We start from the raw sequence: 23,800 nt of genomic DNA, 5'->3' as shown, positions 1-23,800 counted from the left end.
AACCAAGCATTAGCACCATTGCAATACAGACATGAGCAATTGAAAATGGACTGGCACTGAAGCTCCAGCATTCAGTATAGACTATAGTGACTGCTAAGCCTTAAAGTCTTCATTTAGATTATCAGATTTGCTTTCAGTAATGGCTTGAGTCCACTAGCCTGATATGACCAAACCCAAGGACAGTCCATGATTCCAGCCTTCTTACCTAGGCTCAAAGTTCAAGGTACATTTATTATCAAAGTATGCATGCAGTATACAACTCTGAGATTCGTCTTCTCCAGATCGGCATGAAACAAAGAAAACCATCAAAGCCTTCCTCACAAAACAAAATACAAATATAGCAAATGACAACAAGAACATCAACCCCTGTGCACAAAAAGATCATACGAACAGCAAGAACATTAAACCCCAAACTCCCACACAAAAAAATCTCGCAAACTGCAAAAAGACCATCGAACCCCAACAACCCCCCACGCCAAAGAACAAAGGAATCACACAAGCAGCAACAAAAAAAAAAGGATGATAAAACAGAATATAAGACACAAAACTGATAAAGTCCAAGAGAACCAGTCTAATCCATAAATCAGAGACCCAGAACTTCAGTAACACCCTCCAACAGCACTGCAGGAGAAGGAGGCCATCTGGATGCAGGGGCCTTCCCCCGGGAGCAGCAGGTGAAAGACTGTCACATGCAGACACCTTCCTCGCGTAGTAAAAAGCAAGGGACTGGCAGACAACACTGAATACTCACTCGCCTCGGTGTCTCAATCTTCCTCTACGCTTTAATCAGTGAGATCGGCGAAAAATGGAGTCAATCATGGGCTTGCACCTCATCTCTAAGCTTCTGGGCCAAGTGGCCGCTCGCCCTCTGGAATGCTCTCTGAGACAGCAAAGCACCAGATTGCCCAATCAACCTTCAAACAGTATGTCACAGACTCTAACAGTGCCAGAAACACATTTAAAATACAAAGAAAGCACAGAAGGTTCTGAAAGACCATAAGGCATAGGAGCAGAATTAGGCCACCTGGCCCATCGAGTCTGCTCCGCCATTCAATCATGGTTGATTTTTTTTTTCTCCTCCTCAACCCCAATTCCCCACCTTCTCCCCATAATCTTTGATGACATGTCCAATCAAGAACCTATCAATCTCTGCCTTAAATACACCCAATAACCTGGCCTCCACAGCTGCATGTGGCAACAAATTCCACAAGTTCACCACCCTTTGGTTAAAGAAATTTGTCTGCGTCTCTGTTTTGAAAGGGTGCCCCTCTTTCTTGAGGTTCTGCCCTCTTGTCCTAGACTCTCCCACCATGGGAAACATCCTTTCCACATCTACTGTGTCTAGGCCTTTCAACATTCCAAAGGTTTCAATGAGATCCCCCCTCATCCTTCTGAATTCCAGCGAGTGCAGACCCAGAGACATCAAACGTTCCACGTATGAAAACCCTTTCATTCTTGGAATCTTCCTTATGAACCTCCTCTGGACCCTCTCCAATGTCGGCACATATTTTCTAAGATGAGCTGCCCAAAACTGTTCACAATATTCAAGATGAAGCCTCGCCAGTGCCTTATAAAGCCTCAGCATCGCATCCTTGCTCTTGTATTTTAGACCTCTTGATATGAATGTTAACATGGCATTTGCCTTCCTCACCACCGACTCAACCTGCAAGTTCGCCTTCAGGGTGGTCTGCACAAGGACTCCCAAGCCCCTATGCATCTCAGATTCCTGGATTTTCTCCCCGTTTAGAAAATAGTCCGCACATTTCTACTACCAAAGTGCATGGCCTCGCATTTTCCAACATTGCATTTCATTTGCCACTTTCTTGCCCATTCTCCTAATCTGTATAAGTCCTTCTGCATTCTACCTGTTTCCTCAATACAGTCCTTGCCCCCCGACTCTCAGCCTCACAGACATTGGGACTTCAACCTCCTCTCCTCCCTTAGTCAATGAATCTACCGCTAAACTGCAAATGACATCACACAACTTTCATAGTAACTTTTGTTAATTCACAAACAAACTGAATGGCAGACAGTACAGTGGATATCTATTACTGTCATTCAGTTCATTGTAATTAGGATGTGTTCTGTCACTGGGGCCATGTTCAATGTCAATAGTGTGCCCTTGATAACATTGGGTTAAATTGGATTCTCAAAGAATGCCACTAAATTAGAAAATCACCTTCAAGATTTGCACTGTTTTACTGTAAGGATGCACTAGATGGGATCAATAATCTCTCACATCAAAATTAGTTTTAAGATGACATACGTGGATTAATATATTACATACTGAAAACCACTTCATATGTAATGAATGAAATCATTAATATATCATGAATGAAAAGCCACCTAATATATCATTATTGAAATAATGCATATAACCATTCACAGCACTATAATTTTTTTTTACATTGGTGGCCATTCTGAGAGTCATGCAATAATTAGCTGCACTGAAAACTGCACTTGCTGGGAAATAAGATCATGATGAGCAGTGGTTAATTAATCATACAAAAGGAGCTGTAGTCTACAACCTGTTCCATTGCATTTAGAACCCCCTGAGGGGTAAATTAAGTGCCGTAGAATAAATGGCACACTTGTGAAAGGCACAATAACTCACTGCTCCTGACGGTCACAACTTAAGGCTTGTTATGGCCGTTAAAGAATTAGACCATTTTGCCCTTTAAGTGAGCTCTGCCATTGGCTGATCCAACTTTCGCCTCAACCTCAATCTCCTGCCTTCTCCCCATATCCCTTCATGCCCTGACCAATCAAGAGTCTATCAACACCTGCCTTAAATATGCCCAGTGACTTGGCCTTCACACTTGCCTGTGGCAAAGAATTCCACAGATTCACCACTCTCTGGCTAAAGAAAATCCTTCTCACTTCCATTCTAAAAGAATGTCCCTCTATTCAGAGGTTGTGTCCTCTGATCCTAGACTCTCCCACCATAGGAAACATCCTTTCCACATCCATTTGATGCCTTTCAACATCAGATCGGTTTCAATTCTTCTGAATTCCAGTGAATACATGCCCAGAACTGTCAAATGCTCTTCATATGACAAGTCTTTCAATCCCAAGTCCCAACCTCCAATATACACATTTTCTTCATTAATTAACTATTCTCAACCAGCTGTAATTGCAATGGATACTTCTGTCAAGCTCAGCTGTGAGTTTCTAGAGATCAAAGAGCTGTTTTTGAGTAAGTTAAACATCCAACTAATATTCTTTGTTCAGATTCCTGTCGTAAACAGGAACCAACCTTCACTTCTTAATGTAAATGGAAAGCAGTAATCAGTCTGAAGTTAAAACCACAGCTTTGCAAACAAACAGCACTGTTTATAAAGCACAGGATGTTGGCCCACAGCAAAGGGCTAGTTGCTCAAGAGATTCAGAGTAAGACAATGGGGTGATGTTAATTTTAATCGAACCAGACAACACTGGCTAAGTTATTTAGTTCCAGGAAGCTTGCAGACCAGATTTACATAATCAAATAGCTGATCTTTCAATAGTTGGAAGACAGTGTCCTTTCGCAGCATTAATTATGGATATCTGTTAACTCTGTCCTCAGATGCTTTTAGACCATCTATGTGAAAAGCTATCCGAAAATTTTTCACGTGTATGAACTTACTCAAGTTTAAAAAAAAGCAGTATAAATGTAAGAGAACAGACACACTTGTTAGGAATGATCAAGGAACAACAAGAAGAATGACAGAAAGACGGGTGACTAGAATCAATTCCCCTGCTGTCGATTTCTGTGTCAGATGACTCGTTCGTCTGCAACTCAATGGTATGTCCTTTTAGATTATAGGAACAGTACCTATATTTTAGGAATCCTTTATGTTTTAGAAATCGATTGTAATTTGGAAATCTTTTAAAAGATAGAAATCCTCTGTGAGCTTTAAACGTATTTTAATGATTTTATCTAAATTTAAACGTCTATCACTAAAAATAAATGTACCTTGTTTAAACTACTTTGTTAGCTGGAAGTATCTTCCCCTTGGTAGAGAGGGAGTACCCACTTCTCAAGTAATGGATATTGACAACTAACCTCGCTGTGAAGAATAAACAGGGAAGTGAACTTATCTTTGAAGAGTAGGTAGTTACAACATAATGTCCCTTTAGTGAGGTTACCCATAGCTATCTATATCAGACAGGGCTTAAGATCTTTGTTAGAGTTTACAACTCAGCAAATCTAGTATCATCACACGTTAATGCTACTTTTTGGTTAATAAACCAAAGGCTGCTTTTGCAATACCAGAAAGAATGAAAACAGATTTTCGATTCCTCCCAAGAATGCAACATGGACAAACTATCCCTAATGCAAATGTTAAAAAGATTCAATTTCAAATTTGGGCATCCTAATCATTCAGCCTTTTCATCCTACCTCACGTGGAACCTTTGTCACCACGCTGAAGCATTCTATTAGCAAGACAAGGTTTAATTTACCTAAATATTACTTGCCACATTTAAGAGAATTATTATTCAGAAAACATTAAGCTAAAATATTTCATATGAAACAGCACCACCAATACAACAATGAAAGTTGTCCAATAGTTTCAACTTACACGACAAGTCCTTCTGAACTTCTTTGACAGTACCATACTTTGCTTGCTGTAAATTTTGAGCAATAAACAAGCCTGGTTCTGGTTCCTTCAAAACAATGTTAATTTTTTTCTCCCTCCTCTTCTGAAAGTGCCAACTCCAGTCTGCAGTACCTGACAATGCCACCAAGACCTCTTTAGCACTTCCACCAGTGAGCCTGCTTCACCAGTAAGTTTAGACAATGACAATGACATGAGCAGAATATCAAAAGAAAATACAGAAGAGAACAAACTGGTTATTCGACTGGCTTGCATCGTTCTCTGAACGGCGTGATGGCAATGCTGCTCAACGTACTTCCTCCCCCCAGAGCTGCTGAGCAAATCTCTGCCTTTGATATCTGTGCACTATGGAGCAAAAGATACAGAAAGAGCTGAAGGTCGAATTCCAGCACGTTTGACCTCCATCTCTGTCTCTGGATTTAGCACTGAATCTTCAGACACAAGCTTATATGGATGGAGAAGGTAAGTACTGTCATCTTTATGTATTAATTAATTCACAACAATTAAAAGTGTTTCAAAATAAATTATTTTCTATTTTTATATGTTCTAACTTTTTAAAATCATTGAAATTCATCCTATTGTTTTTGAATTTGTGAAATAACGAGGTGGAGCAGAGCTGGACCTCTGCTTTCACCTGGATGTGAACAAATAGCTGCCTGGAAATGCTCTGCTTCACAAAACAGACATGCATCAAGATTTTGAGTTCAATTCAATCGATGGGGTCAGAGAACCTTAGGGATCATGCCGGGGGGTAGTGGCAGAAGGTGGAGCCAACACGAAGACTGATGAGTTAAGCATAATCTGGCCCAATGTTTAGTGGCAGCAATTTCTCCCTAAACAGGATTACCTTATAAATGACTTACTGAAAAAATAAATGGTTAAAGCTTAATCACAGATGTGCACGTTTCTGTTTGCTTTAGCCTCAATAATTTCATATAACTCTTTTCCTGATGTGAATTTTCATAATTTTGTGTGTTCATAAAGTTTACATTTTCCAGGGAAAACCATAGAACATATTAGCAATGAAGTAATGGAGATGTTTCTACTATCTATTCTAATATATAACAATGAGTACAAATGCCCTGATTGGGTATAAGTCCTTTATAAAAGTTTGGAATTAGCCAAATCTAGCTTAAATATTATTGGTCTCCATATCTATACTAGTCATTTTAACTTAAGTCCATAAAACAATGTGGAAACAGCAATGAGTAAATTTCTATGTACAAGAAGACCCATTATTAACTGAAACATCAGCCAACCATCCCTGCTTCAGACCTCTATGATTCTAGAAAAACAATGCAGTTTGCCAATTTCATTTAGAATTACAAAGAAAATATAATTTATTAATGTTTAATATATACATACTCTCATCTAAACATGCAAAAAAAATCCAAGTTTATACTTCACATGAAATTATTTATGTTACCACATAGTAGATTGTTTTCACTTTTTAATCAGGTTGTCCTATACTTACTCCCAGAACTCAATGACAGGCGAAGTTGCATTTGGTGGGGCTGTATGATTGCTATTTGTAGAATTCGTCTTCACAAATTCTGAACAGTTTTCTTCAAGGGGATTAAAGAAACAATCCGTGATTAAAACAGCAATTATGTGAAGGTTGATGCATATACATTAGATTTATGACCATTTAATGCTTTCTTTAACCAGTGATAAGAGAGGAGAGTGACAGAGTCACATCTTACCTGTGTTCCACCAATGTCCACAGGTGGCCCAAGGGAGTTCTGTTGTAAAGCAGTTGAACAGGTAGAATATGGCCCAGGCCAAAACAATGATGTAAAACACATTTAAATGAGCCTCAATCACCTGGGTGGCATATCCTATACCTGGCAATGAATACACTTGCTGTTAGTTATGTGTAAACTTTCTCATTCACCAATAATGTTTTGGAAAAATGGGACTAAGGTTCCATAGTTACCTTCAAAGAGGGGGCAAATTTTCCTCCAACACGTAATCCCCCCTTCACTGGTGTACTGGCCCAGGGCAGTCTCTAGGAAGAACACGGGTATACCACACCCGACGAAAAAAATCACATATGGGATGAGGAAAGCCCCTGAAAGTGAACGAGAGCAATAATTTTAACTGAGAACTGGACAGGAAGATTGGAAGACAAAGTTAACTCACCTCCCCTCGTTTACCCCGAAAGTAAGGGTACTTTCCTGAAATTGCACATTTTGCTCATTTAATCATAAGGAAATCTCGATGAATGGTTTTAACTGTATTATTTTAAAATACTTAGATTAAAAAAACGATATAACTGTACCGCCTCCGTTCTTGTAACAGAGGTAGGGAAATCGCCACACGTTCCCTAATCCAATGATCTCCCCCGCCACAGACAAGACAAATTCGATTTTATTATTCCAGTGGCCTCTTTCTGACACGTTCTTGTCGTTGGTACGGACTAAATTGACGTTGGAAGCTTCGATGTCCATCGTATCTTCGGGCTTCCCATTGATCATCGGAATAGCTTTCTCCGCTCTCATGACGTTCTAAGGCCACCTGCAAAGGAGAGCGGAAAGTTTGGACGCCAACCATTGATTTTCGCTATTTATTCCGTGCCTCTTCCAAAACTTCCAGATCTTAAAGCCGCGCAAATTGATTAGTGTCCGAGTGGGCAAAGGCAATTAAACTGAGAGCGGCTCAAGCAATGAAATAGAAAAGGCGTGCGTGGAGTTTATTTAGATTTTTACATCCGATAAATTAATGAGATCTGCCCATGGTGCAACCGATTGCTGAAAATGACAAGACGGTCAATTACTCACACGGTGAGAGTTTCGCCGTTCACCCGGCTGCCTGGATTTCTCCACTAGCAGTGAGATCGTAACTGCACTGATGTCTCGCCGAGGGAGTTCCGCAGTGGCTTTCTTGCTCGGTGCGTGGATCGGTCCAGATGCACTTGGTCCTCCGCTGATGCCTTCAGCGAAACGAATGACTTGAGAAAGCAAACGCACTCTTTTCTCAGATGCTGCTGCACTGGATCCGAGCCATGTGCTGCTAACTGAGCCCTCTAGCTTGCCGTACAGATTGTATCAATTAATGGCGCAACACCGTCGGTGAAGTTGGTGAGGAAAACTCCAAAGGCATTTGTTGCATCTTCGTCGTGGCCACGGGCTGCGAGGCTGGATTGCCGGTTGGCCGATTAAAAAGCGTAGAGAGGCGGGGGTGTGGGGAATGGAGAGGGCGTGAAGAGCAATGCCACTGCTAATAAAAAAAATGTAGCTATCAGCAAAGTAGCACTTCTGAATGTGATGGAACGTGGAAATCCCGAGCGGAGTCCGGTCGGCAGCTCCTTGGAGGTGACCATAGACACATTCTCCACTGAAGCGCGGGGGAGGCGGGGGGAAGGAGGGAGTGTGGGATGTTGTGTTCGGGGCGGGGGGTGTCGGTAAGAGAGCGGGATAGATTCAAATCCTGCATCAAAAGAAAAATGGAGATTTATTTTTCTTTTCACTCTTTCTGCACAGCCGCCTCAGCTCACAGCACCCCCATATCTTAGAGTAGGCTTGTGGCAAATGCAGCGAAGTCAGTCATGACAGCTGCTAACAGATGAATTATTTCCAGTTTCACAAGCACTTAATTAAGTGTAATTATTTTATCTCACCATTTACCAGAAGAGTGTTTGCACCGTTGTTAAGATTAAGGACACAGAGTTCAGGTGCTTGATTGTACAATGCTGTAATGAATCAGGGGATTGTTGAAAATGGTTTAGTTATTGTTTGGTTCCAAATTAGGTTGTTTCTTATTAACGCATGAAAAACTTTAAGGAAGTAATGAGTTTCCACATTTATTTTCCAAATTCAAATTAACTGAAACTCATGGGCAGCACTCCCACTCTCCCTTTTCTCCCTCTGTCCCTCTGACTATACCCCTTGCCCATCCTCTGGGTTCCCCCCCCCCCCGTCTTTCTCCCCGGGCCTCCTGTTCCATGATCCTCTCGTATCCCTTTTGCCAATCACCTGTCCAGCTCTTGGCTCCATCCCTCCCCCTCCTGTCTTCTCCTATCATTTTGGATCTCCCCCTCCCCCTCCCACTTTCAAATCTCTTACTAACTCTTCCTTCAGTTAGTCCTGACGAAGGGTCTCGGCCTGAAACGTCGACTGTACCTCTTCCTAGAGATGCTGCCTGGCCTGCTGCGTTCACCAGCAACTTTGATGTGTGTTGCTGGGCAGCACTGGTCTTGGTTATTTGATCTGAGTTGCTAATGTACCTCCAGTCAAGTTACTCACTATTAAATACAGGTACGTCCTGAGTGGCCACTGAGTGTATGTTCATGGCCTTCTGCTGCTGTAGCCCACCCACTTCAAGGTGCAACACGCTGTGCCACAAACGAGGGAAAATCTGCAGATTGCTGGAAATGAAAGCAATGCAAAATGCTGGAGGAACGTATTGTGCATTAAGCGATGCTCTTCTGCACACCATTGTTGTAACACGTGATAATTCCTGTCAGCGTGAACCAGTCTGGCCATTGTCTTCTGACCTCTCTCATTAACAAAGCGTCTTCAGCCACAGAATTATGGCTCTCTGGATGTTTTGTTTTGCTTTTTGCACCGTTCTCTGTAAACTCTAGAGACTGTCGTGTGCAGAAATCCCTCGGGATCAGCAGTTTCTGAGATACTGAATCCATCCCATATGACACCAACAATCATTCCACAGTCAAAGTCACTTTGATCATATTTTGTCCCCATTCTGATATTTGGTCTGAATGACAACTGAACCTCTTGACCATGTTTGCATGCTTTATGCATTGAGTTGCTGCCAAATGATTGGCTGATTAGATGTTTGCATTAATGAGCGGGTGTATAGATATACCTATTAAAGTGGCCACTGTGTGTGCATCAGCGGGATTAATTGATTGAGCCACAAGTTTCATGGCCAAGGCGATCTTTATTTGCAATGTACAGCCACTGAGAAAAAGTAAAAACAAAACATTTCCAAGCTATAAATGGGTTATATAATAGTATCAAAAAGTAAGAACCATTTAGGATACTGTCAAGAAACTAATGTTGTTTGAGTTGTGTTGATATAAAACCATTTAACATCTTGCAGTTCCAGGCCCTAGAAGTGTGTTGAAAGACACAGCTTTAGGAAGATAATACACATACTAAAGAGATGGAATTCTTCTGTTTGAGCCATCTGCTGTCATAGTCTATATGAGCACTTTGATCTCCGAGGCATTTATAACGGCAACAATGTGATTTGTGAGAAGAGATCTCAGTGTGACTAAATTTGCATTACTGAGGTCCAGTTTAATGTAGACGCAGATGTAGACGAGCTTTCACCATTTGAAGGGTAGCACAAGGGGGCATTAATATTAGTTTCTGTGAGCATAGTTATAGAGCTATGGTGTGTGCGCACGTCTGCAATAGAATACATGGGAAACATTCTACCTGGGCCCCAGTATTTTAGGCTAAGGCACAATGGGACATCTTCTCATAGATTCTGTTGTTGCTGTTACAAAGTTCTTTGGAACCAACCCAAGCCCAGTGCCCAGCTAACCAAGGGCACAATCACAAAAAAAGCCCTGATAGAAGAATTCAAAAATATTGTTGCTTTGAATTTTGTTTCAGTGCATACCCTTTAGGTATAGCAGAGGCAGAAAGTCACATACAGGCCAAGCTGGGTAACGAAGAGGTTCCATTCTTGTAGACGACCATCAGTTGGTTTGGTCTGTAAGTCAGAAAATACAGAAGATCATCACTTGATTTGGCAACTATGCCCCCTCAGTGTGTGATGAATGGCATTAAAAGCACAAGCCACTGATAAGAAAGAAGAGTTATTAAAAGTGGACAGACAGAGAGAGAGGAAACTACATCTGCTATTTACAGGAACGAACATACAGTGTATACATACAGTAGACTTTTCAATTTAATGATATAATGGGAGCTTGTTCAGATGTAAGGGTGTCCATAAGTTAGATGTTTCTAACCCAGGATGGCCTGAATGCCAACAGTAAGTTGTGCCATGATATAAGTTGACGCAATGTGGAGCTTGTGAAAGTAAAGTTGTATGTTGGAGTCATAGTACATGTCAGTATGTGTACGTAGCCACCAAGCATCTGTTTCAGATGAGGGGTCAGTAGCTTGCATTCAGTAGCAATGCACAGGTATCTGATAATTTCCTCATAAGGAACTGTAAATTACTATACAAATAATGTTACGAACAGAGGTTGACAGCCCCTTCTGCATTATAGATGTTTGCGTGTACCTGCATTTTCTTCTGAGTTGGACCACCAAACATGCAGTCTCCCTTAGTCTCCTTGTAAAGATGGTTCCTTGCTGTTTCTTACCTCCCTGACCTTGCAAGATTCTATTCCTTTGTCTTTATGGATGTTTCATCCTCTCCTTAAATATACCAATACCATTTGCTTTAACTAATCTGCATTTAGCAAATAGAATCACTTTGCATTGATAAATATACTTCAGCTCTTCACCTCAGAGAAGCAAATCAGTTGGTGACCACAGAGTTGTTGACATGTAGTGAAGTCCAATACCCCATCTATTATTGTTATTAGCATCACTCTAGTGAACGAGTAGAAAGAGTTGAGGGCCAAAGTTACCTTCATATTGACTAATTGGGCGCTATGGAAAGCCCATTTGGCTCGGGATTTCCCTGCATCCTCACAGAAGCAGCAAACTGATTCACTTTTTACCTGCATAGGTTGTGGAATTAATTTCAGGTCTTTAAAGACAAGACAAAAGTGTCTTAGTGTTCTTCAGATCATAAATGACTTTATCAGTCGATTCAAGGCATAATTATGCTATATTATTACCGTGTATCCAAATGCAATGTGTAAACATGCAGGAAGTCCCCAGCTGCATGTAATCATGAAGTTAACACAGTTTTCACAAAACTTTCAAAACAGTATCACTAAATTCCAAAGAAATTATAGTATCATGTACAATGGCCAGAAGACCCTCAAACCAATACTTCGTTGGATCTTTAGACTAGAAATATAGAAATATAGAAACATAGAAACATAGAAAATAGGTGCAGGAGTAGGCCATTCGGCCCTTCGAGCCTGCACCGCCATTTATTATGATCATGGCTGATCATCCAACTCAGAACACCGCCCCAGCCTTCCCTCCATACCCCCTGACCCCTGTAGCCACAAGGGCCATATCTAACTCCCTCTTAAATATAGCCAATGAACTGGCCTCAACTGTTTCCTGTAGCAGAGAATTCCACAGATTCACCACTCTCTGTGTGAAGAAGTTTTTCCTAATCTCGGTCCTAAAAGGCTTCCCCTCTGTCCTCAAACTGTGACCTCTCGTTCTGGACTTCCCCAACATCGGGAACTATCTTCCTGCATCTAGCCTGTCCAATCCCTTTAGGATCTTATACGTTTCAAATATAATGATGAATTATAAAGAGATGTTTTGAAAAACCTTCAGGTGCTCTATCCTCCAATTATTTTAAATGAATTTTTGATTACTCTCATATCATTGCCTCTCAAATCTATTTATCAGCCTATTAAAATTGGAGGGAAACATATTCTTCAAGTAAGACATACTGCAGCCAGAATGGCTAGGCTTGGGGTGGTGTGTCAAATTGGACAAAACCTCATTTTATAATCTATTTTTGAACTGAAGATTTTATGACCTAGAAACCAATCGTTGATAGTTGGTGTAGATTCTAAGTATTAAAACTGGAGGACGTTGCAAAGTTAGGGGGAAAAATATAAAAATGAATAATTTTGGTTAGTGTTTAGGACAGGGGTTCCCAACATGAGGTCCACAGACCCCTCGGTTAATGGTAGGGGTCCATGGCATAAAAAAGGTCGTGAACCCCTAGTTTAGGGGAAGCACAACAGCATGGTGGTTAGTGTAACACTTTTACAGTGCCAGCAGCTGAGGTGTAATTCTGCGGCAGTGTATAAGGAGTTTGTACATCCTCTCCGTGATGGTGTGGGTTTCCTTCCAGTGCTCCAGTTTCCTCCCACATTCCAAAGATGTACCAGTTAGTAGGGCCTGTTACTGTGCTGAATCACTAATAATAAAATTAATTAGTTAATTAATAGTTGCGATGGTTCTGATGTGGAGGGGAGCAGTAACCAAAAGAAACAGATCTCCCTTAAGCGAAGCAGAGCAAGAAGAGTTTGGGAATCTGCCCTGTATATTGAAGTGCATACAAACATGTTGGCAGTAAGAATGTCATTTCAGCTACAGGCTGGGCATTGGGTTGACTACAAGTGGTCTATCAAACAGAATGCAGAATATTGTTTTACCAGAAACCTAAAAATGATGATTCGCAAGTGCATCTTACTTTAGATCTTCAGAATGGTTTTAAACCTTTACAGTTCAGAACAGATTAATTTTGATCTTAGTCTTGCAGGCCAGGTCTAGGCGAAACGGCTTCTTACTGCTTCAATAACAAATCAGACTAGGCATAGCAGAATGGGAGATGTTTTCGTCTGAAACCACAATTACATCGGCCCCAGAAGTTGCTCCCATAATCAGAAACTTAGTATTAACCAAATGGGAGGGCTGGACAGAAGTATCATAAAGTTAAGTATTAATGAGTATGATGTAATAGGGCCTGGAACAAATGATCAATCCCAGCATGGTCGAAGAACTTTAAGTCAACAATTAGACTCCTAGAAAAGGAATGCCTAGGCCTGAATTCCAGAAGGCAAGAATCTTTATTCTCACTGAAGATTCTGACTTTCACTTGCTCACTTGGGCCCAATCTTGGGTGAGTACCACAGGAAAACAAAGAATTCCACATTGTTACTATAACTACAGTGAGATGATGCTATTGTGTGTGTGTGTGTTTTAACTGGTTACACTTAAACCAATAACCAGTTGATTTAACCAATGCAAACCACAGATGAAAAAGCACTTGGAACAATCAGTGACTTTTGCATTAATACAATTTATCTGAACCTACCCCACCCCCACCATTCAATTATTTTGACTGGTGAACTGGAGATTAGTTTTGAGAACTTAACTTTTAGGTTGCCACATTTCTGGTGATAAGTTATCTCCTGTTAGCCTTTTTCTCTGAAATGGTCTTTTTTTTTTATCTAATTCCGTGTAATTTTCCATTGTCCTCAATGACAGTCTTTCGTGGCCCTTCTGTGAGCTTCTTGATATTCAGTAACTTAACCAGGTGTTGAGGAGCAACACACACATAGTGCTGAAGGAACTCGGCAGGCCAGGCATCTATAGAAAAGAGTAAACAGTTGACATTTCAGAATCCCTTTGGTTGCTGTACTGTATATAGCAACATTGTAAATGTCTCTTCTATTTGCTTTTTTGAATGATACTGTAAATCTTTAAGAATGTTTTTACCATTTTGCTAATAGGGACGAGTAGAAATTTTTACAAACTCTCTCCGTTTACATTCAAACTACTGCAGGCCAATGAAAATGAGAATTTTTTTATGATTGAAAAAGAAAAGCTGTTCTTTTTAGTTGCAATGATAAGTTCCTGCTTCCTTTGAAATGCACACTAAAGATACTACTACCTTATTTTGATAATTGATCTAAGGTGCACGTCAGTAATTGTCCTGTTGCCAAACATTTCCTCATCTTAATCATGTTGCTGTGAGTGTGTTCTTGCTGTGTGCAGATTGATAGCAGAGGTCAGACAGAAATACCTTGTCTGCTGTTAAGCTCTTTGGAATGCCTAATATATGCAAGTTATTTCTTTCCAGAAGAAATTTGATTGAAGCGTCACAAATCATCCTTGGAAGTGGCAAATCTATTCTCAAAGGTGACTTAAGGATGAATCTTAATGGATTCTTAATAGAGAAAAAAAATAGGTGGGTTGAGGTGGAAAAATATCTGGAACGAGAGCCGGCCTTTCTGCTTCTGATTTGCAAAGATAGGAGGAGGCTTGAAGGTGGGCCAGATGGCCTGTAGCTTTATTATGTTTCGATGTGGTAGAGGCTTGTTGATTCTCCTCAAGCGCACTCTGATGTTCATGATGACAAGGTCATGGTCACTGCCCACGTCTGCTCCGGGGAATGTTCTGGTCTTCGGTCTGTTCACACCAGATTTGTGCCGTCTTTGCACCAGGATGTAATCAGTCGGGTGATGTTGACCACTGGAGGTATGCCAGGTCCATCTTAATGCAGCACCAGAGAGAGTTCTACCATGTCTTCATAGACTTCAAGAAGGCGTTTGACAGAGTCTAGCGTGATGCCTTATGGGCCACCATGAAGAAATTCAACATGGGGCAGAAGCTGATTCATACAATCCATCAGCTGTACTCCAAGGCAACCAGTGCAGTGCTCACTCAGGGCACCATCGGGGAGTGGTTCCATACCTCTGTAGGAGTCCGTCAGGGCTGCCTCCTCTCCCCCACTCTCTTCAACGTCTTCCTGGAATGGATCATGAGTGTTACCCTTGAAGATCATGTGGGCACAGTCAGCATCGGAGGGAGGAACATCACAAACCTAAGATTTGCTCATGACATTGATGGACTTGCAGGAAAAGAGGACGAACTGGCCAACCTGGTCAGCCATCTTGACAGAGCCTCCACAAAGTTTGGAATGGAAATAAGTGCCGAGAAAACCAAGCTCATGGCAAATGCCAATGGTGCCATCACAACAGACATCTCAGTCCATGGTCAGAAACTTAAGACAGTGCAGCAGTTCAAATACCTAGGGGTAATCATCAGTGATGAAGGATCAAGACCGGAAGTCCTGGCAAGAACCGCACAGACAATGACTGCACTGTCCAAACTCAAGGCAATATGGAGGGACAGCAACATCACCATGAAGTACAAGATCAGACTCCTGCGTGCATTGGTATTCTCCATCTTCCTGTACGCATGTGAGACATGGACCCTCACAGCAGAGCTACAGAGGAAGATACAGGCATTGGAAATGAGATGCCATCGTAACATCTTGGGCATCTCATACTTGGACCATATCACAAATGAGCAGGTCCGCAAGTCCATCCAGCACCACATTGGCCCCCATGAAGACCTTCTCACAACAGTGAAGAAAAGAAAGCTGAGATGGTATGGCCATGTAACAAGATCCAGTGGCCTTGCAAAGACTGTTCTACAAGGATTGTGGAGGGGAAAAGAAGGAGAGGTAGACAGAGGAAAAGATGGATGGACAACATTAAAGAATGGACAGGGAAAACATTTGTGGTGACCCAGGCTCTGGCACACGACCGCGACAGATGGAACAGACTGGTGCAAAGCGTGTCATTTCGGCGCCCCGACGACTCCACCAGGATTTAAGGGTGCCAGACAAGGTAGTAGAGGCAGGAGGAAGGGCAGGCAGCCAATTTCGCTCAGAGGAATAACTGTGATAAAGCATTTTGCCTTCAGTTTAACTATGCTATTTTCTGCCACTGGGGCCAGGTTTGCCAGGCCAGCAGTTGTAAACAGAGATGAGTTCATCAGATTAAGTTATTACATCATTGCTTGTGGGCCAACAAGAGCAGGATTGTTTCTGCCAGGCACGTTATCCAAAGCCACAACGCATTCCCGAACTGCTTTGGCCCCATGAATGAGGATCCACCTCCAAAGTTGTAAATTGGGGGACCTCTTCATCGAGCATCTCCTCTTCATTCGCCAAAAGCAGAAATTCCAGGTGGCCAGATATTTTAAGGCTCATTCCCATTCCAACATACCAGTCCACGGCCTCATCTTATCAAGACCACCCTCAGAGTGAAGGAGCAACACCTCTTATTCGATCCAGGTAGCCTCCAACCTGATGGCATGAATATTGATTTCTCCTTTCATCAAAAAAAAACCCCTTCCCCTCTTCTATTCCCCAGGTCCGTCCTCTTATGTGTTCTCACATACCTATCATCTCCTCACGGGTCCCCTCTTCCTTCCTTTTCTCTTATGGTCCACTCTTCTCTCCAATCAGATGCATTCCTCTCTAACCCTTTACCTTTCCTACCAATCTGGCTTCACCTATCCCCTTCTAGTTGTCCTACTCCCCTTCCTCCCACCTTTTCATACTGGCATCTTCCCCCTTCCTTTCCACTCCTGAAGAAGGGTGTTGGCCCAAATTTCAGCTATTTATCCATTTCCACTGTCTGAGTTCCTCTAGCATTTTGTGTGTGTTGCTTCCCCTCAAAAGACCTCCTGTGCAACAAGGCTGCCTGTGACATGAAACTCATTTGAGCAAACCCAGTGTCAATTTCTGGGAAATTTTTTGCCAATGTGTTCTGCCATGTATCTTACTTCGTAAAAGCCCAGCATTGTATCTAGCACAGTTAACACCCAGTTTATACGGTCTATCCAATATAATGATTAAAGGGGAGATGAGAGTTGATATTGAACCACTGGACAATGATGCTGGTGAGGTAGTAATGGTGGACAAAAAAATGGCAGATGAACTTAATGAGCACTTTGCATCAGTCTTCACTGTGGAAGACACTAGCAGCGTGCCAGAGGTCTGTGAGTGTCAGGGAGCAGGAGTGACTCCTATTGCGATGACAAAGGAAAAAATGCCAGGCAAACTCAAAGCTCTTAAGGGGGATAAGTCATTTGGATCAGATGGACTACATCCCAGAATCCCGAGAGAGGTTGCTGAAGAGATAATGGATGCATTAGTCATGATCGTTCAAGAATCACTTGATTCTGGCATAGTCCTGGAGGACTGGAAAATTGCAAATGTCACGCAACTCTTTAAGAAGGAAAGAAGGCAAAAGAAAGGAAATTATAGGCTAGTTAGCCTAACCTCAGTGGTTGGGAAAGTCTAGGACTGTATTATTAAGGATGAGGTTTCGGGGTACTTGGAGACAAATGATAAAATAAGTCGAAGTCAGCATGGTTTCTGTCAAGGGAAATCTTGACTGGCAAATCTGTTAGAGCTCTTTGAGGAAGTAAGAAGCAGGATGGGGAAAGGAGAGGCAGTGGATGTCATTTACTTGGATTTTCAGAAGGCATTTGATAAGGTGCCACATGTGAGGCTGCTGAACAGGATGAAATCCTATGGCGTTACAGGAAAAATACTGGCATGGATAGCAGAATGGCTGACAGGCAGGAGGCAGTGAGTGGGAAGAAAAGGGGCCTTTTCTGGTTGGCTGCCAGTGACTAGTGGTGTTCCTCAGGGGTCAGTATTGGGACCATTGCTTTTCACATTGTTTGTCAATGATTTAGATAATGGAATTGATGGCTTTGTGGCAAAGTTTGCAGATGATACAAAGATAGGAGAGGGGTAGGTAGTGCTGAGGAAGCAATGCAATTGCAGCAGGACTTAGATAAATTAGAAGAATGGGCAAAAAAATGACAGATGAAATACGGTGTTGGGAAATGTATGATAATGCATTTTGGTAAAAGGAACAATAGTGCAGATTATTATCTAAATGGGGAGAAAAATTAAACATCATAGGTGAAAAGGGACTTAGGGGTCCCCGTGCAAGACTCCCAGAAGGTCAATTTACAGGTCGAGTCTGTTGTAAATAAGGTAAATGCAATGTTGGCATTTATTTCAAGGGGAATAAAATATAAAAGCAAGAAGATAATACTGAGCCTTTATAAGGTACTGGTCAGGCCACAGCTGGAGTATTGTCAGCAGTTTTGGGCCCTATACCTCAGAGCTGTTGTGTTGTCATTGGACAGAGTCCAGAGGAGGATCATAAGGAAGATTCCAGGAATGAAAGCCTTAACATGTGAGGAGCGTTTAGCAGCTCTGGGCCTGTACTCGCTAGAGTTTAGAAGAATGCTGGGGGATCTCATTGAAACCTACGGAATGTTGAAAGGACTAGATAAGGCGGATGTGAAGAGGATGTTTCCTATGGTAGGGGTAGTCAGAAGTCTCAAAACGGAGGGGTGACCTTTTGGAACAGAGGTAAGGAGGAATTTTTTTAGCCAGAGAGTAGTGAATTTATGGAATGCTCTGCCACAAACTGCGGCGGAGGCCAAGTCTGTGGGTTCATTTAAAGTGGAAGTTGATCATTTCCTGATTGGTCAGGGCATCAGAGGATATGGCGAGATGGCAGGTTTATGAGATCGAGTAGGATCTGGGATCTGCCATGATGGAGTGGCACTGCAGGCTTAATGGGCTGAATGACCTAATTCTGCTACTATAACTTATGGTCCTCATGCAACAAGATTATTCAAACTTTTGGACGATGGCACAGTAGAGTGAAGCTTCCTGAGGACACTAAATCACTTAAGTGTATTTTAGCATCTAGTCCGAGCAGTTTTCCATTCCCATTGCCAGTAAGGGTTGAGAATTTTTCTCAACACTGTGCAGACAACAAAATTGTGGACCTGTTCCTAATGAAAAACCTTACAGTCTCGTTACATGTAAATCACAACAAAAATGATCTACAGAAACATGCCAACAAAACTGCATCTTGTTTCTTTCATGTTCAGAATGACAGAACTCTATCAGTTGTTGAACTCTGCTTGGCTAAAGACATACAGATCCACAGAAAAATCACACATTAAATTGTTAAGAGCAACATTCATTAACAAACCACTGATGTTTCTTTCTAAATAGTAATTTTCCACTGTTTATTCTCAGATTAAAGTACCAATTTGCTGAAGGTTGAATCTGAGCAGAACAACCATCCTCCCTGAGTTTTTCTCCACACTGAGGAGATGGGCATGTGAGACATACACTTGGTGGCCACTTTGTTTGGTACCTCTTATACCTAATAAAGTGGCCACTGAGTGTATGTTCATGGCCTTCTGCTGCTGCAGCCCATCCACTTTAAGGTTTGACATGTTGTGCATTCAGAAATGCCCCTCTGCACACCACTATTGTTACACGTAGTTATTTGTGTTACTGTTACCTTCCTGTCAGAACACTTAAAACATTAGAAAGTGTTTTGGCCAAAGCAGGTCGTTTGGCTCAGCAAAGCTTGCCAAATTCTTATTCACATAGTGAGCTGAAATAACTACTGGGTTTAGATTTGAACGTCTCTCAGGTGCTACTCTCAACTACTCATTTAAGTAGTTTGTTCCATGTGTCCACAACTCGCCTGCAGCCTGATACAGCCATTCCGATCGGATTCTTACTTTTTTATTTTTACTTTTTAACTACGTTATTTTTTGTATTTTTTTTTCACGGTAACACGTCGAAGCTGCACCCTCTCTAACATGCTGGTAGAGAGAGTTTTATTTGGGTTTTTTACCCAATATCCCTCGGGATCAATAAAGTATATCTCTCTATCTAAATAAATGCTTCCTGATGATAGTCTGAAATCTCCGTTGAACCGTTCTCCACCTGTGGCCCCGTGTTCTTGATGATTGATTAATTTTGAAGTACCAGCTTGCATCCACTTTATTTATACCCTTAACGATTTTGAATGCTTCTATTATGCCTTCTCTCATTCTACGTCTGCTTAGGCTCAATCTTTCTTCATAGCTCAAACCAGTGTGGCCGTTCTTCTCTGACAACTCTGAGTAACAATGGGTCTTTGAACACAGTGCTGCTGCTCACTGGATTTTTGTTTTGTTGTTTTACCGCACCATTCTCTGTAAACTCTAGGGTCTGTTGTGCGTGAAAATCCCAGGAGATCGGGAGTTTCAAACTGCCCCGTCCAGCACAAGCCATCATTTCACTTAAATCACTTTTCTTCCCTATTCTGATGTTTGCCTGAACAACAATTGAACCTCTTGACGATGTCTGCATGCTTTTATGCATGGAATTCCTGCATATGATTGTCTGATTAGATATTTGCATTAATGCCCAGTTGTACAGTTGTATCTTATATCTTGGAAACTAATTTTGTCATTTTGATGTTGACCTTTCATAATGGGACACCTTCACAGTTTTTTGAAAGAATATTGTTTTTTTTTCCGGAAAGAAGCCTTCTAAGTCATTCTAATGAAAGAATTACCTGTAAGCAATTGGAAAAAATTTTGGGGAGTGGTAGCTAGAAAGAGTACTATGTTAAACTCCAGATGCAGCAGTGTTCGCTTTAAATCTTTTGTTAAGATAGTGTTTTAGATGATATTTCACTAAAGACGAATCACTAAAAATATCCTTCATTGTTGGGCAAGGTGATTGATTTGGACTTCTGAGGGTAGGTCTAAATAAGGGCCAAGTGGCAATCTGATATGAAGAAACTTTATCTTCCTGGAATCTGTTGGCAGTCCTCCAGGTGTATGCGCCAATGACAGATGCTCCACCTGCTCGAGAAAATCAACACTTACCAGGTTGTCTAAAAGCCCTATGTATAAATAGCAGAGGCAGAATGTGAGTGTTATTTACTGACAGGAAGAACTGTTGTCATTCCTACCAAACAGCCAATGGAACAATATGATTATCATTTCTTAATGCATTAGTCTTCTAAAATAGATAAATAATTACATTTTAATTTGACAAAATTAATGCAAGCTAGACAAATAAATTGTTAGTAGGTACAATGTACTTATAGATTTTTAAATCAAGTGCATACTCCTCTAGACCGTTCATCATCAGCGTCATCATTATGTGTTGTATGACATAAGCGATCATGGTCTTTCCATGACCATGATTGTTCTGGCAAGTTTTTCTGCAGAAGAGGTTGGCCATTGCCTTCTCCTGGGCAGTGTCTTTATAAGACGGATGACCCCAGCCATTATCAATACTCTTCGGAGATTGTCTGCCTGGCGTCAATGGTCGCATAACCAGGACTTGTGAAATGAACCAGCTGCTGGTACGACCATCCACCACCTGCTCCCTTGACTTCATGTGACTCTGATCGGGGGGGCTAAGCAGGTGCTACACCTTGCCCAAGAGTGACCTGCAGATTATTGGAAGTAAGGAGCGCCTTACACCTCCTTTGCTAGAGACGTATCTCCACCTCATCACTCAGATAAATCATAAATAATATCTAAAGGACAATATCTGTGCTTAAAACATTAACTTGTTTATTTCCTTGCATAAATGCTGCCTGGCCTATTAAGTTCATCCTGCATTTTATGTGTTGCAATGGATTTCCAGCATCCGTAGGATTTCTTACATTTATATCTGTGCTTATGTAGTAATAGAGTAAAATTATACCAATTATAAAGAAACTGACTTTGAAGTAGAATTCAGTTAAGCCTTAAACAAGGGAGAATCTGTAGATGCTGGAAATCCGAGCCACACACACGAAATGCTGGAGGAACTCAGCAGGCCAGGCAGCATTTTGGAAAAAAGTGCAGTCCCATTTTGGGCTGTAACCCTTTGGGAAGCCTTGTCTGCCTAAATCCCAGTTTCAATGAATGAATTTAGATAATAAATATGAATAAACCCATTTCTTTTTCAGAATTACAATCATGTCTCAGAGCTACCATTCTCATCTTTGAAGACCACGGGTTTGAGTCTTACTTCACAGAATTGGGCAAAAGTCAAGTGTGACATTTTCAGTGCAGCATAGAGCAGTTGCTACAATGTCAGAGGGTCTGTCAGATTCTGTGTTAATCAGATGTGGTATCTGTGCTCTATGATGGATGTAAATGATCTTTGACAGCACTCAAAGAAGAGCAGAAGTGTTCTCCTCAGTACCCCAGCCAAGATTATTCATTGACCAATTTTGTAGAACAGATTGCTCCTCATTTCAGACATCCCACCCCGCAAAAACTTAGTTCAGGGAGGTAGCAACCCCACCCCTGGTCGACCTCCAAGGGCGCATGTATACGGGACATTTGATTATGAAAGAACACAACAATTTATTTGACACATATTGAAACTATTTACATACGCACGCACACACACACACACACACACACACACACATATATATTCCTTGTTGAGTATTTTGTTGGCAATCTCACTGCTAATGCAAATAGCTTTTCTATTTCTTTTGCAAACTTTCCTTGTACTGTGATGTGGCTCTGCTGAAAAGAACTGTGAAATAATTGAGCAGCTTTCCCTGCGATTAGACTCCCTAATATGTTGTGATCCCTAAAAGAAATAAAAGCATAAGGTGTATCCTTATTATATCGTCTTATGTAATATTTTGTTTAGTGATTCTGTAAACCAATCTGTAAACTGGGTATATGCAGAAAATGTGACATTAAAGTAAGTACTTATATGTTATCATGGAGTCATTTTTAATTCTATTACAACTTTAAGCAAGTCAACAGGGAGTTTGGCCTCATCATGTAGGACATCAATAGAGTAGCTCCTTAGCAGCTCACCAGCTAGTTTAAATAATGTTAGCTATGCTAATGAACGAATGACACATGTTAAACTCACCTCAACATGTCTTTTACCGTCCTAACCCACCATGGGCAATAGAAAAGTCACTGTTGCAAACAGTGCAGCGAGCAACACTGTCATTATTTTTGACCCCTATTAGGCAGGGGTACACTTTAGTGTAGTCTGGGGTGAAATGCGTTTTATATCTTCTTTTTTTGAAACACTCTGCCATGGCGCTGCAGGACACTAAACTGAACTGATGGAGAGACAGAGGTCGACTGTAAAGCCCGCCCACAGAGAAAACTGATAGGTCTACTTAGCACAAAGAGAGACCAATCAGGATGCTCGCTCCCACTCCCGCTCTCCCTCTCATTTCCGGGATATTGTATATAATTTGCGGGCATCAAGGAGCAGCTATTAATATGCGGGAGACTCCCGGAACCTCCGGCAGAGGTGGGATGTCTGTCATTGTGATAGGTAAGGGGTGCATATTTCTTTTGAGCCATTTTAGGGAAGCGGTATAGTGTATGTGACAGAAGCCCGAATCTGATTTGAAGTAGGACTTCCTAGCTTGGCAGGATGTTTGGCAACAGGCTACCTTTGTCAACCATTCAGATTCCTCCCTGAGAATGACTGCTGGGAAGCTGGGGTGGGGTTTTAGGAGCCAAAAGAAGATTTTCTACTCGATACTTCAAGCAGACTTGAGCTACTGATAGGTATAGCTAACCTGAAAGCAGTCAATTCAATCAGTATATTTTTGTGAAGTGGCCCTCAAACTGACAATATGTCTCCCTTCATTGTATTATTCTGCAATGACTGCTTCACATTGGGTAAGTAAGGTCAGGGAGATGGAGACATTAACAAAACATATGTAGGGTTCTCAGTAATATTAACTGTAATGTTAACTGATAACTACTAATTATAAAATGGCTTCTTTGCAAGGTTAACTATGAGGTAATGTTCCCTGTAGCTGAAATATTTGGGTTATAGTTATAGATAACAGAGGAACTAACCAATGGAAGTTACGTTATTCTACCTGTATGTGTGGGAACCTGGGTGAGTGCATGGGTTTTTCGGGAGGAGATCCGAAGAGGAAGGACGTGCAGGACACGCTCTGGTCGACCACCGTGGGTGATCCCAGGTGGCGG

General features: G+C 41.6%; 1 protein-coding gene across 1 annotated transcript in view; it reads right to left on the bottom strand.

The window, feature by feature from the left end:
* The window catches only part of slc6a11b (solute carrier family 6 member 11b), a 213,863-nt gene extending 206,352 nt beyond the window's left edge, over positions 1-7,511 (bottom strand). The window contains exons 1-5 of the mRNA XM_072280326.1: positions 7,379-7,511; positions 6,880-7,115; positions 6,535-6,669; positions 6,302-6,442; positions 6,073-6,163 (exon numbers count right to left, since the gene is read on the bottom strand). Coding sequence (XP_072136427.1) covers positions 6,073-6,163; positions 6,302-6,442; positions 6,535-6,669; positions 6,880-7,099 — 587 coding nt within the window. The 5' untranslated portion in view covers positions 7,100-7,115; positions 7,379-7,511. The remainder of the gene's footprint in view (positions 1-6,072; positions 6,164-6,301; positions 6,443-6,534; positions 6,670-6,879; positions 7,116-7,378) is intronic.
* Positions 7,512-23,800: the final 16,289 nt, after the last annotated feature.

This window comes from Mobula birostris, chromosome 16 (genome assembly GCF_030028105.1).
Source record: "Mobula birostris isolate sMobBir1 chromosome 16, sMobBir1.hap1, whole genome shotgun sequence".
NCBI classification, from domain to species: domain Eukaryota; kingdom Metazoa; phylum Chordata; class Chondrichthyes; order Myliobatiformes; family Myliobatidae; genus Mobula; species Mobula birostris.
The sequence above is the reverse complement of the archived record's forward strand: the minus strand, read 5'-3'. Positions and strand labels throughout refer to the sequence as shown.